Genomic DNA, 13,002 nt, shown 5'->3' with positions numbered 1-13,002 from the left:
TCAGTTATCGGAGAAACTGGTGGGACACACAGGTTGTCCTGGAGAGAACTGGTGGACACACAGTATCTGGAGAACTGGTGGACACACAGTATCTGGAGAACTGGTGGACACACAGTATCTGGAGAACTGGTGGACACAGTATCTGACTCTTTTGCTCTTTGACAGATACAATTGGCTGATCTCAGGAAATGTATCCATGGTTGCTGAAGTTGTATGTTTGTTTGTTGGTAGTTCTTAAATGGAAAAGTCTAAACGGTGTCCTTGGGACGTCCCAACTCTGACGTCACCCCATTGAAGTTTACATTTAAAAAGGTAAGGGTTAAGGTTAGGGTTAGGGTTAAGGTTAAGGTTAGGTAAGGGTAATAGTTAGGGTTAGGTTTAGGGTAGGGGTTAAGGTTAGGGTTTATGGTAGGGAGGTCCCAAGAATTCCCGGATAGCTCTAACTGTTCTGACATGCCCGATATGTTTCAGGATAGGGAAAAACTATTGCGGAAGAAGAGGCATAAACGAAGCAACAGACCAATAAAGGTAGAGTTTTTTCTTCACATGACAACACAATAAAAAAGATCAGTACAATACATTAATCTGCCTTGGGAAATATCTATTTCCCCACAATCATGTGATCTCTCTCTACACAGAGACACATTGTAGTGGACACCTTCTTTGGATACGATGAGGAATCCATGGACTCAGAGACGTCCTCCGTGGCTTCGTTTCGCATGGACCGCACTCCAGCCACTCCYGATGAAGACCTGGATGAGGTGAGACCTGTTCATTTCACAGGAAATCGACACAGCCCCTGGGTGGGGAAGGAACTTTATTTACGATAAGTGATCAATAACCTTTGCACAAGCACCAGCAGCACATCAGCATCTACTTTCCCTGAACCAATGTGTTTCTAATCTCTCTATCCATAATTCCTCTTCCTGTAAGGACAGACACTTGGAGACGAGAAGCAAGTACAGGGAGTGAACATTTAATTAATAAACAGACATGAAACAGGACAGGGCAGCATCTGGACATGAGAAACATAACATTAATGCAGACACGGGGAAGAAACTGAGGAAGTGACAGATATAGGGGAGGCAATCAATAAGGTAATAGAGTCCAGGTGAGTCCCATGAAGCGCTGATGCGCGTAACGATGGTGACAATGTGCGTAATGATGGGTCGCCTGGCGCCAGAGAGCGCCAGAGAGGGGGAGCGGGAGCAGGCGTGACACTTCCTGGCTTTTCTCCCAATGTCTTCTCTCTAACCCTGGGGTCTGTTCATGGTCACAGGGGCTGGTCAATGAGGAGTCGGAGCTGCGCTTCAGGCAGCTGACCAGAGAGTACCAGGCCTTACAGAGGGCATACGCCCTGCTGCAGGAACATCAAGGGGGCCTTCTGGATGCTGAGATAGAAGCTAAGGTACAGTGCCACTGCATTAATGTACGTTAAATATCACTGCCAGTTAATGTTAACTAAATACACTGCCGTCCCGAAATTAATGTTACTTATATCACTGCCAGAATTAAGGTTAATCGGTGTAAAATATTACGCCAGTAAGTTTACCTGTGTAGTAGCCTGTCATTTTAAAATAAGAATTGTTCTTAACACTTTTCTTTATAACAACTGTTTTTTTTTTTTTTCTTTCTTGCCTAAGTTAAGATAAAAGAAATTAAAAATAAATGTAACGTAAAATATCATTGCCATTAATATTTCAGTTAAATATTCACTGCCTAATTAAAGCGGAATTGTGTCTTGGGTGAACCTGCCTCCGGTCCGTGAAACAACAGAGAGAACTTCAAACAGCGAACACTGTTTTCCCCTCAGACATACTTTGCACGAGCGACAGAACAGAAGACTATCTACTGCAGATGATTATTTTACCTCAATGCTGGATGCTCCTCTCCTCCGTTTCATCAACAAAACAAAGACAATAAAAAATGAGCTGAGGCGAACAGTGGCACTGTTTCACCTCATGCTGATATACGCTTCAGTAAAATATCACCCACATAAGATTGTATTTTGTATCATCTGGGTAAATAGGGATGTGGTCATGCCAGATTGGTTTCTGTATTCAGTAAAATGCTGATAAGACTGCATATGCATTCTAGACTAAGTGTACAAAATATTAAGAACATATACCCCAGTACAACTGCAGCACTGCTCATGCGTTCTAAAACAACACCAACCAGTCACATTCAGCTGTATCCAGTGGATGATGTTAATGTGGATACTGTTGTGTGTCCCAGGCTCAGGAGCAGCTACATGCAGACATTCTCAGGTACAAGGCCAAGATAGAAGACCTGGAGAAGGAGCTCGCCCACAAAGGACAGGTAAATTACATTACCCCCAATACAGACCAATGCCATTACCCCCAATACAGACCAATGCCATTACCCCCAATACAGACCAATGCCATTACCCCCAATACAGACCCCAATCGCCATTCACCACCATGCAGACAATGCCAATCACCCCGGCAAATGCAGGACCAAGTGGCATTACCCCCAATGCAGACAAATGCATTACCCCAATGCAGACCCAATGCATTACCCCAATGCCAGACCAAAGAGCATTAACCTCCAATACAGACCAATGACATTACCCCAATACAGACCAATGACATTACACTAATACAACGACCATGACATTACAACCCAAACTACAGACCAATCGAATTACACCCTGATATATATCAGACATATGACTTACCCCAATACAGACCAAGAATACAATTACCCAATACAGACAATGACATTACCCCCAACAGTACGAAATGACATTACCCCAATACAGTGATATGACATTAGCCCCAATAACAAAATTGACATTACACCCAATACAGACCAATGACATATGCATCCCAATACAGACCAATGCCATCCCCAATACAGACAATGACATTACACCTCCAATACAGACCAATGACATTCTACACCCAATACAGACCAATGACATTACTCCCAATACAGACCGTTCCTACAGACCATTCAGACCAATGAATTAACACCCAATACACAGACCATGACATTACACCCAATACAGACCAATGACATTGCCCAAATACAGACCAATGACATTGCGCCCCAAATACAGATCATGACATTCACGCCAATACAGAACCAATGACATTACACCCAATACAGACCAAATGATACAATTGCCCCATACAGACCAAATGACAATTAACGTCCAATACAGACAATGAACATTACATCAATACAGACCGATGACCATTACTCCCATACAGACCAATGACATTACCTCCAATACAGACCAATGACATTACCCCCAATACAGACCAACACTAAGACATGGGCTGCTTCCCAAATGGAACCCTTGTTTCCTATATGGTTTACTACTCCTGACCAGGGTCCAGGGCTCTGTTTGGTCAGCGTAGAACACTATAAAGGGAAACGGCTGCCACTTGGGATGGGTCCTACGACATAGAGAAAGGCTATACACACTGTCCCAGTCGCATGGATGGCTTGAACTGTACGTGACCTTAGTTATTATTTGCAATTAGTTACCTACTACGAGTACCAAATGTAACAGGGCTGTGAAAAAAAAGAGTGTTGGACTGTTTAATAGTGATTCGTCTTGGTGACCAAGAGGAAATGCCAATGAATGGTATTGATTCGGTTGCCCCACAACAGAGAATAACAATTTTGAATAGGGTTGTGATTGACGCTAGTATTTCATACACTGTTGGTCAGATCAGTTAACAAACTTAAATGCTATCCATAATGGGATAGCTACACTGAGTGTACAAAACGTTAGGAACACCTGCTCTTTCCATGACATAGACTGACCAGGTGAATCCAGGTGAAAGCTATAATCCCTTATTGATGTCACTTGTTAACTCTAAAGATGAAAGGGAGGAGACGGGGAGGAGACAGGTTAAAGAAGGATTTTTAAGCGTTCAGACAATTGAGACATGGATTGTGTATGTGTGCCATTCAGAGAGTGAATGGTCAAGACCAAATATTTAAGTGCCTTTGAACGGGGTATGGTAGTAGGTCCCAGGCACACCGGTTTGTGTCAAGAACTGCTACGCTGCACAGTTTCCTGTGTGTACCAAGGATGGTCCACCACCCAAAGGGCATTCAGCCAACTTGACACAACTGTGGGAGGCGTTAGACTCAACATGGGCCAGCATTCCTGTGGAACGCTTTTGACACCTTGTATAGTCCATGCCCTGACGAATTGAGGCTGTTCTGAGGGCGAAAGGGTGAGGGTGCAACTCAATATTAGGAAGATGTTCCTAATGTTTTGTACACTCRGTGTATGATATCGATCTACGGGAGCATATATACATTATATAATGTTATAATATATTGTTATTATATATAGATGTTAGATATTTCATAAGACAAGCCTCATGAGTACGTTGTAACCAGAGAAATAGACTGGTAAACTCATTGGTACACTCATTCKAATTCCATGGTTATAAGTAACAGACGACAATGTTTCCCTCATTGAAACTGGGTTCTCCTCTGGCAGGACTCCAAGTGGGTAGAGGAGAAACAGCTGTTCTTCAGGAGGAATCAGGAGCTGCTGGAAAAGGTCTGTCCTTCTATGATATTATTGATATTATAATAGTATTGCATTTACACCATTCATCATCACATGGAAGCACTTTACTTTCTGCAGTAAAGTCAACTCACCTCGCCCTCCACTAATGTGCACTTCCGAGAAGGKTGATGCATGGTAGCCATTTTGGATCTGAACATTCACTGTGCACCACTTGATATTGCAGAGGTATGGAAGTCCATGCAACTGGCAGGCTCTGACCTTCATGCTATCCATCTGGTCTTCTGCAGGTGGAGAAGTTAGATGCAAAATGTGGTCGACAGCAACAGGAGCTGCAAGACTCCAAGGACCAGAATGAGCTCCTGGAATTCAGAATACTGGAACTAGAGGTGGGCCTGGTTATGGCAGGTTAATGAAGCATACTGTACATTTGAATGGAATCACAGCTGTTTACTTAAATAAAATTGTCTAAGATCAGTGGTGGACTAGATAAATGTATATAATGGGTTTGTAATATTCCCATCAATAGATGTTTTACTAAATTGATAAGAACAGAGAGGGACACATGATACACTTTACTTCAGGCATGTTTGGACAACCTCTGTATTCAGTGTTACAGTTTCTCAGCTCAGTGTTTCTCAGCCCCAACACACACACACACACACACACACACACACACATACACACACAAAAAACACTGTGCAGGCTATTTTCTCTGTTCTGAGCACATCTAGGCCCTGGCCGTGCGGAGCATGATAATTCCTGCCCCAAGACCTACAGCCCAGCCCAGCACTGCTTGCTGCTTCTGCCAACATGCTAATCAATTGCAGTTTTTTTCATGGCCAGGCTGAGACAGGCTCAGAACACAGGGCTTTGTGCATTCTGTGCTGCAGTGCAGATACTGCAATAAGCCCCCCAAAAGGATGGTGCTTCCATCTACTGGATAAAGAATAGAACTGAAAAAATCCCTCCACTGTCTTCTTTGTCCAATCATAAAAATATATATACAGTACCAGTCAAAAGTGTAGATACACCTACTCATTCCAGGATGTTTCTTTATTTTTGCTATTTTCTACATTGTAAAATAATAGTGAAGACATCAAAACTATGAAATAACACATATGGAATTATGTAGTAACCAAAAAAGTATTAACCAAATCAAATCATGTTATTTTTGAGATTCTTCAAAATAGCCACCCTTTGCCTTGATGACAGCTTTGCACACTCTTGGCATTCTGTCAAACAGCTTCATGAGGAATGCTTTTCCAATAGTCTTGAARGAGTTCCCACATATGCTGAGCATTTGTTTGCTTCTTTTCAAAATAAAGAAAAACCCTTGAATGAGTAGGTGTGTCCAAACTTTTAACTGGTACCGTATATGTTTWATTGTCACATACAACGGATAGGTGCAGGGAAATGTGTTGTTTTACAGGGTCAGTCATAGTAGTATAGGACCCCTGGAGCAAATTAGGGTTAAGTGCCTTGTCGAAAGGGCACATSGACAGATTTTTCACCTCGTCGGTTCCATCCTTTTAACCAATGCTTTTAACTGATTAAATAAATGTAATTTTCCTCCTGTAGGAGCGTGAGCGAAAGTCCCCTCCGTTTAATCATCTCCGCATGCATCCGTTCTCCGAGGGAGTCAGCGCCCTACAGATCTACTGTATGAAGGAAGGAGTGAAGGTATAACCCATCTCAATAATATCTGATAGCGTTGTAACATTTGACATTTTAGTCATTTAGCAGACGCTCTTATCCTAGCTACTTAGTTAGTGATTCATCTTAAGATAGCTGTGAGACAACAACACATCACAATCGTATCAAGTACATTTTTCCTCAGCAAAGTATTTTATCAGCAAAGTCAGTTCTTTTTTTAAATAACACGTGATATTTTGTCTTCCTGCTAAACAATGTCAGGCGAAATAGGATGCTGATTGTTTATTTCCATCCTTTCCCAGGATGTCTGTGTACCTGACCTGATCAAGCTCCTAGACATTCTGGGTGATAATGGGGTAAGTCTGTTGGAAAGGGCTCTATAATATGTTGTTACTGATGTTTTGCCTATGTTTTCCAATCACTCCTTCTTTGCCAAATTATTAAAAATCAAGATTGTTTTACCTTATTTTTTATTTATTTATTCAGAACTTGCGAAATGAGGAGCAAGTGGCCATTATTCAAGCTAGCACTGTCCTATCTCTTGCTGAAAAGGTATGCCAATACATAACAAATATTGTTGCTTAGTTCAAAATTACTTGTAAGCAATGTCATAGCCATTCATATAGCATTGTTACTTATCGAAGTCATTGTTGTGCATTGTGCTGTCTTTGTCTCCCCCTAGTGGATACAACAGATTGAGGGAACAGAGGCAGCGCTGCATCAGAAGATGATTGACCTGGAGCTAGAGATGGTGAGTTCCTTCTCCATTCACATCCCTCACTCACTGTCACGTCACGCTAGCTCGGCTTGAGTAGTTTTTACTGCGTTTCATGAAATTAAAATGTCATATTGCTGCTTATATGGTTTATGGGCAGCAGGTAGCCTAGTGGTTAAGATAGTAGGGCCAGTAACTAACTGAAAGGTCGCTGGTTTGAATCSCCGAGCCAACTAGGTGAAAAATCTGCCGATGTGCCCTTGGCCAAGGCACTTGACACTAATTGCTTCTGTATGTCGCTCTGGATAAGAGCCTCTGCTCAATGACGTAAATGAAGAGTGTATGTGCACAAGATATTTACTCTCCTGTGTTCCTGGTTTCCTCCCAGTCTTGTCAATATCGCTGAGATGTTTCCACTATTCCAGGTTTGTAACTGTGACATAAGCAGGACGTTTGTTGTATGTTGTTATCTCGCAGAAGCAGACGAGTGTGTCTCTGAATATTGCCTACAGTATTACAAGCCTGGCACATGTTGTGTAATATATCATGTTTGTGTTGAAGAGATGCTCAAACAACTATAAGGTGTATAGACAACACTATCCTGTATCACTACCTGTTGATGTGATGTTAGGGACTGTTGAGGATGGTACTGACTTCTTCAGTCACAGTATTGAGATCAAAACACTGACCAGAGAGCACTGTCCCCCACAGGAGATGTTCTGCAAGCAGAAAGGCTATCTGGAGGAGGAGCTGGACTACAGGAAGTCAGCCCTGGATCAGGCCTACACGGTAACTGCTGCATTCCCCCTCATTCAACCTCCTGCCTTTAAATACACRATTGTGAACTTTGAACATACTGTAAGTGTAACATAGATTGTTGTGTGCAATGCCTACACCTCTCCCCTAGCCAGTACCGACTTGTAGATGATGGTTATCTACATACATTATATTATCATCACTTTGGCTAACTACCCCCTCAACCTCCATCCACAGCAAATCCAGGAGCTGGAGGCTACTCTCTACAACGCGCTGCAGCAGGACAAGGTGATCGGGTACGGCGAGCCTCTGAGTGACATGCAGAAGGACGAGCTACGTACGTCCGTGGAGAAGCTACGCAGACAGATGCTGAGGAAGAGCAGAGAGTTTGACTGTCAGGTTCTGGCTGAGAGGATGGAGCTGCTCCACCAGGCCCATCAGGTACAATATACAGTCACACAATATATGCCATTCAGCTGACGCTTTTGTCCAAAGCCACTTACAGTGTATTCATACATGTATATTTTCATGGGTGGCGCCAGTGGGAATCAAACCCATTATCCATTCAAATGTATTATGATTACACTCCCTTTGATGACTCAACATGAGACATGACTCAACAGATGAGGACAGTCTGTTGGACTAGCAGCTGAAAATATGTTTTCTCTATGAGTCGCCTTGTCTGAGACTTCAGACCTGAAGCTTTGTGTTAGTGGACACGTCTTAGTCACACAGACAGGGTCGATACCTGTTGGTTAGACCAGGGTATTCTAATTTCTAATTCTATGGTGGTTACACCAAGGTATTCTTAATGTCTAATTCTATGATGGTTACACCAAGGTATTCTAATTCTATGATGGTTACACCAAGGTATTCTAATTCTATGGTGGTTTAAACCAAGGTATTCTATTTCTATGGTGGTTAAACCAAGGTATTCTAATTCAATGATGGTTAAACCAAGGTATTCTAATTTCTAATTCAATGATGGTTACACCAAGTATTCTAATTAAGGTGGTTACACCAAGGTATTCTAATTTCTAATTCTATGGTGGGTACACCAAGGTATTCTAATTTCAAATTCTATGGTGGTTACACCAAGTATTCTAATTTCTAATTCAATGATGGTTACACCAAGTATTCTAATTTCTAATTCTATGGTGGTTACACCAAGGTATTCTAATTTCAAATTCTATGGTGGTTACACCAAGGTATTCTAATTTCTAATTCAATGATGGTTACACCAAGGTATTCTAATTCCTAATTCTACGGTGGTTAAACCAAGGACAAGGCAGAGAGTCACACCAGTACAAACCCTGATGCACCTGCATAGGAGTCAACAATATGGCATTTACTTAACATGAGAGATTCACACTTGTACCCACTTTGATGAAAGAAAGGTCAATAAAATACAGTATGTCTAGAAAGAACAGAAGAAAGCTTTCACAGATCCTCTTTCCTTACATCAGTTCAATACTTAGTATGCAACACACACCTGACATTAAATTTATATTGTTACTCTAAGCAGTTACAACATTTAACAGAATACAGCATATGTTTTCTGGAATGAACAAGAGGTTGTTCAACCCTAATTGTAATTTACTGTAACGTGGAACAAAGATGATGCAGCTGCTGCAGTTCCTAAATGCTACTGTAGAGGGCGATGTTCCATTGATTTACAGTTTACACTGGCTGATCCACTCCAGAGGGTAGCAGCATCATGTGCCAGCCTCTCACAGACGCAGCTGCTGAACCCCTTACCAGGCTTCTCAAAGGCAGAGCTGTCAGCATACCTGTCTCACCCATGGTTTTACAGAAAGCATTTCATGTTCAATAAACCATGCCACAGGCAGATGCTCCAATGAAACCCTGATACACCATACACCAAAACTGTAATACTGATGTTTACCTGTAACGGCAGCCTTCCCTCTCTTCACGAGAAGAGAGAGGGTAACAGGGATCGGACCAAGACGCAGCGTAGCTCGTGTTCAACATGTTTAATTAACAAGACGAATACTGTGAACACTTACAAATACTACAAAATAACAAACGTGGCAAACCGAAACAGCCCTATCTGGTGCAGAGAAAACACAGAGACAGGAAACAACCACCCACAAATCCCCAACACAAAACAAGCCACCTATATATGATTCCCAATCAGGGACAACGATTGACAGCTGCCTCTGATTGAGAACCATATTAGGCCGAACACAGAAACAGACGAACTAGACACACAACATAGAATGCCCACCCAGCTCACGTCCTGACCAACATTAAAACAAGCACAAACCACAAGAACTATGGTCAGAACGTGAAATTACCTGACTGTACAATAAATATATGTTTTCTTAACGTTTGTTGTAAAGTTTATTTATATTGCTAGCAGTGATTCAAAAGTGTATGTAAAATATAGATTTATGGAGCATATTTGTGTTGGCTTGGCATAAAGTTAGTTCAGCTATAGCATGCAATGTAACTGTTGAATAGATTGAATATACTCACTAAGGGAACAACAATATTTTCAGAGAATCCGAGACCTGGAGGATAAGACAGACATTCAGAGGAGACAAATTAAGGATCTGGAGGAGAAGGTAAGATGGCCGTCAGAGTTATTTACCGTCACACAGGTTTTGCTCTCTCCTCCCTGTTGGCTATAAACTGACTATGAATGTGTCCCAAATGCCATACTATTTCCTATCTAGTCCTATGGACCCTAGTTAAAAGTAGTGCACTATATAGGAAATAGGAACTCAGCCCCTGTGATGCTTCTGTGACCTGATAAAAGATGAAAGATAATGTGTTCTTATCCCTAAGGCTTTCCACTTGACTGACATTCAGTCTGTCTTCTCCTTATAGTATCCTTACAGTCAAGCATCAGGCAGACCTCTGTCCCGCTGAACCACACATCACTGACTAGTTAATGAACCAAACATAATGAGGCGTGGCCAGTAGTTCTGCTTCCATTGTTGCAGAGGGGGATGTACAGTTTGGTCAGGTCAGCGCATATAGTCAGGACCTCGGCCCTGTTAGAGTTAAAGTCCTGAGTGGCTCCCGAGTRGTGCAGTGGTCTCTCAGTGCTAAAGGTGTCACTACAGACCCTGGTTCGATTCCAGGTATCACAACCGGCTGTCATTGGGAGTCCCATAGGGCAGCGCACAATTGGCCCAGTGTTGTTAGGGTTTGGCTCGGGTAGGCTGTCATTGTGAATAAGAATTTGTTCTTAACTGACTTGCCTAGTTAAATATAAAATAAATTTAAAGTTGTATATGAACCAAGTTGTACATGACTCAGAATGGCTCTTTACTGTAGTTCTGTAATGGCTATGCTCTGACACCATAGAGGCTAGCCATATCAGGACTAGATTTCTCTGTATTTAAATGAAGTTCAATTCATTGATTAATTGATAGTTCCCCACCTAGTAGGACAGTGTTTCTTAAGCATCCTCTGTTTCTGCTTGTAACTAACATGTCTTCTGTTTTTCCGACTCTCTCCTCTCTTTTTCTCTCTCGCTCTCTCTCTTTCTCTCTCGCTGTCTCACTCACTCTCTCTCTTTCTCTCTCTCACTCTATAGTTTTTGTTTCTGTTCTTATTCTTTTCTCTTGCCTTTATCCTTTGGCCTTGATGTCTGTGACATCTCCTGCAGCAGAGGTGAGTCTGGCCTGGTCACTAAACTCAAGAGAATTTTCTCATCTTCCTCTCTGCACTCATCTGTTTCCCCTGTTGTTCTTCATCTCCCTAGCGACCATCAGGACCTGTGATAGTCATGAGTGAAATCGTCTTTGTAGTGTAGCCAACGTGTCTTTCCACAGTTGTGATTCATGAAGTTCCATTGTTTAGGGAATCATGCTATATGTAACTAATACTTTTCCTTTCCATTGAAGCCAACCCATTTTTCCTTCACAGTTATGAAGAAGAGCATTATTTAGTGCTAACCTTTGTCAGACTGGGACGTTGTGTTCTTGGCATGTAAGCTTTGTTTGGTCTGCCGGCTGCTCGGCCGCTTCTTAGTCCTCCGTATGGATAATGCTGTAATGTACACACAACCATTGTTGGATTGATCTCACACTCTTCTATCGTTGTCTCTTTCTTCTCTGTTTGCAGACAGCGTGGAAACCTGGAGATTGTGTTTGTGACTGCAGTGGGTTTTATTTTGGGGAGAAGAGAGTCGACTTTGTGACTCATATTGTAACAGTGAGTGGATATGGAACTGKTGTGTGTCGGACATGGCTGGGAATTCACACCTGTTTGATTTGGGACCTCACTCTGGGGATATACATAATGTATGCTGCACTGGACTGAACCTTGGACCATGGAACTTCTCTCAACTCAGTGGGATAACTGGAACAGAACCCTCAGTCGGAAAACACRCACACACACACACACGTGTAAACAGTCATATACACTGTACACGCTGATACAAACATACTGGAAACACACACGCATGCACACACATCAACCCACTTTTTAAGACATAAAGGAAACCAAAGTCTAGGAGATCTTATCTCTGCCATGCAGGGGAACGCTACACCATCCATCTACTCCAAGACTACACCCTGACTACATACCGGCTACCCCCAGACTACCCCCAGAGTACCCCCCCAGAGTACCCCCCGACTAGCCCCAGACTACCCCCAGACTACACACAGAAGAGGACAGGAAAGACTGCTGTAGGCTACATCAACAGGCCTCACCAGACCACAGTCCTTCCAACTCTCTCCCTCTCTCTCTTATAAACCTGATCGGATGCTCTTATGTGTGAATGCACCCCTTCACAGGAGTGACGAGACATGATCAGGGCCTGTGAGTGTGGTGACTGACTGATCTGATGGTGACTGAATGACTGATYTGATGGTGACTGACTGTTCTAAATGTGACTGACTGATCTGATTGTGACCGACTGATCTGATGGTGACTGACTGTTCTGATGGTGACTGACTGATCTGATGGTGACTGACTGACTGATCTGATGGTGACTGACTGACTGACTGTTCTGATGGTGACTGACTGTTCTGATGGTAACTGGCTGATCTGATGGTGACTGACTGACTGTTCTGATGGTGACGGACTGACTGTTCTGATGGTGACTGACTGTTCTGATGGTGACTGACTGACCCTTCTGATGGTGACTGACTGACTGTTCTGATGGTGACTGACTGTTCTGATGGTGACTGACTGACCCTTCTGATGGTGACTGACTGACTGTTCTGATGGTGACTGACTGACCCTTCTGATGGTGACTGACTGACTGTTCTGATGGTGACTCTCTGATCTGATCGTGACTGACTGTTCTGATGGTGACAGACTGACTGTTCTGATGGTGACTGACTATTCTGATGGTGACGGACTGACTGTTCTGATG

General features: G+C 42.7%; 1 protein-coding gene and 1 long non-coding RNA gene across 5 annotated transcripts in view; one reads left to right on the top strand and one right to left on the bottom strand.

The window, feature by feature from the left end:
• The window catches only part of jakmip2 (janus kinase and microtubule interacting protein 2), a 43,813-nt gene extending 31,251 nt beyond the window's left edge, over positions 1 to 12,562 (top strand). For 2 of the 4 annotated variants that reach the window (XM_023969204.2, XM_023969203.2), the window contains exons 8-22: positions 472 to 528; positions 639 to 761; positions 1,280 to 1,408; positions 2,236 to 2,319; positions 4,490 to 4,552; positions 4,810 to 4,908; positions 6,101 to 6,202; positions 6,478 to 6,531; positions 6,662 to 6,727; positions 6,858 to 6,926; positions 7,602 to 7,679; positions 7,884 to 8,087; positions 10,169 to 10,234; positions 11,215 to 11,291; positions 11,745 to 12,562. In XM_023969204.2, the coding sequence (XP_023824972.1) occupies positions 472 to 528; positions 639 to 761; positions 1,280 to 1,408; positions 2,236 to 2,319; positions 4,490 to 4,552; positions 4,810 to 4,908; positions 6,101 to 6,202; positions 6,478 to 6,531; positions 6,662 to 6,727; positions 6,858 to 6,926; positions 7,602 to 7,679; positions 7,884 to 8,087; positions 10,169 to 10,234; positions 11,215 to 11,265 (1,245 nt within the window). In that variant the 3' untranslated portion in view covers positions 11,266 to 11,291; positions 11,745 to 12,562. The remainder of the gene's footprint in view (positions 1 to 471; positions 529 to 638; positions 762 to 1,279; positions 1,409 to 2,235; positions 2,320 to 4,489; positions 4,553 to 4,809; positions 4,909 to 6,100; positions 6,203 to 6,477; positions 6,532 to 6,661; positions 6,728 to 6,857; positions 6,927 to 7,601; positions 7,680 to 7,883; positions 8,088 to 10,168; positions 10,235 to 11,214; positions 11,292 to 11,744) is intronic. The other 2 variants (XM_023969202.2, XM_023969201.2) reach the window with 1 other exon arrangement.
• A 354-nt stretch (positions 12,563 to 12,916) lies between these two features.
• Positions 12,917 to 13,002, bottom strand: part of LOC139022872 (uncharacterized) — a 3,381-nt gene continuing 3,295 nt past the window's right edge. The window contains exon 2 of the long non-coding RNA XR_011473938.1: positions 12,917 to 12,987. This is a non-coding gene — a long non-coding RNA (uncharacterized lncRNA). The remainder of the gene's footprint in view (positions 12,988 to 13,002) is intronic.

This window comes from Salvelinus sp. IW2-2015, linkage group LG23 (assembly GCF_002910315.2).
Source record: "Salvelinus sp. IW2-2015 linkage group LG23, ASM291031v2, whole genome shotgun sequence".
NCBI classification, from domain to species: domain Eukaryota; kingdom Metazoa; phylum Chordata; class Actinopteri; order Salmoniformes; family Salmonidae; genus Salvelinus; species Salvelinus sp. IW2-2015.
Note: the sequence above shows the minus strand (reverse complement) of the source record. Positions and strands in the feature narration are given on the sequence as shown.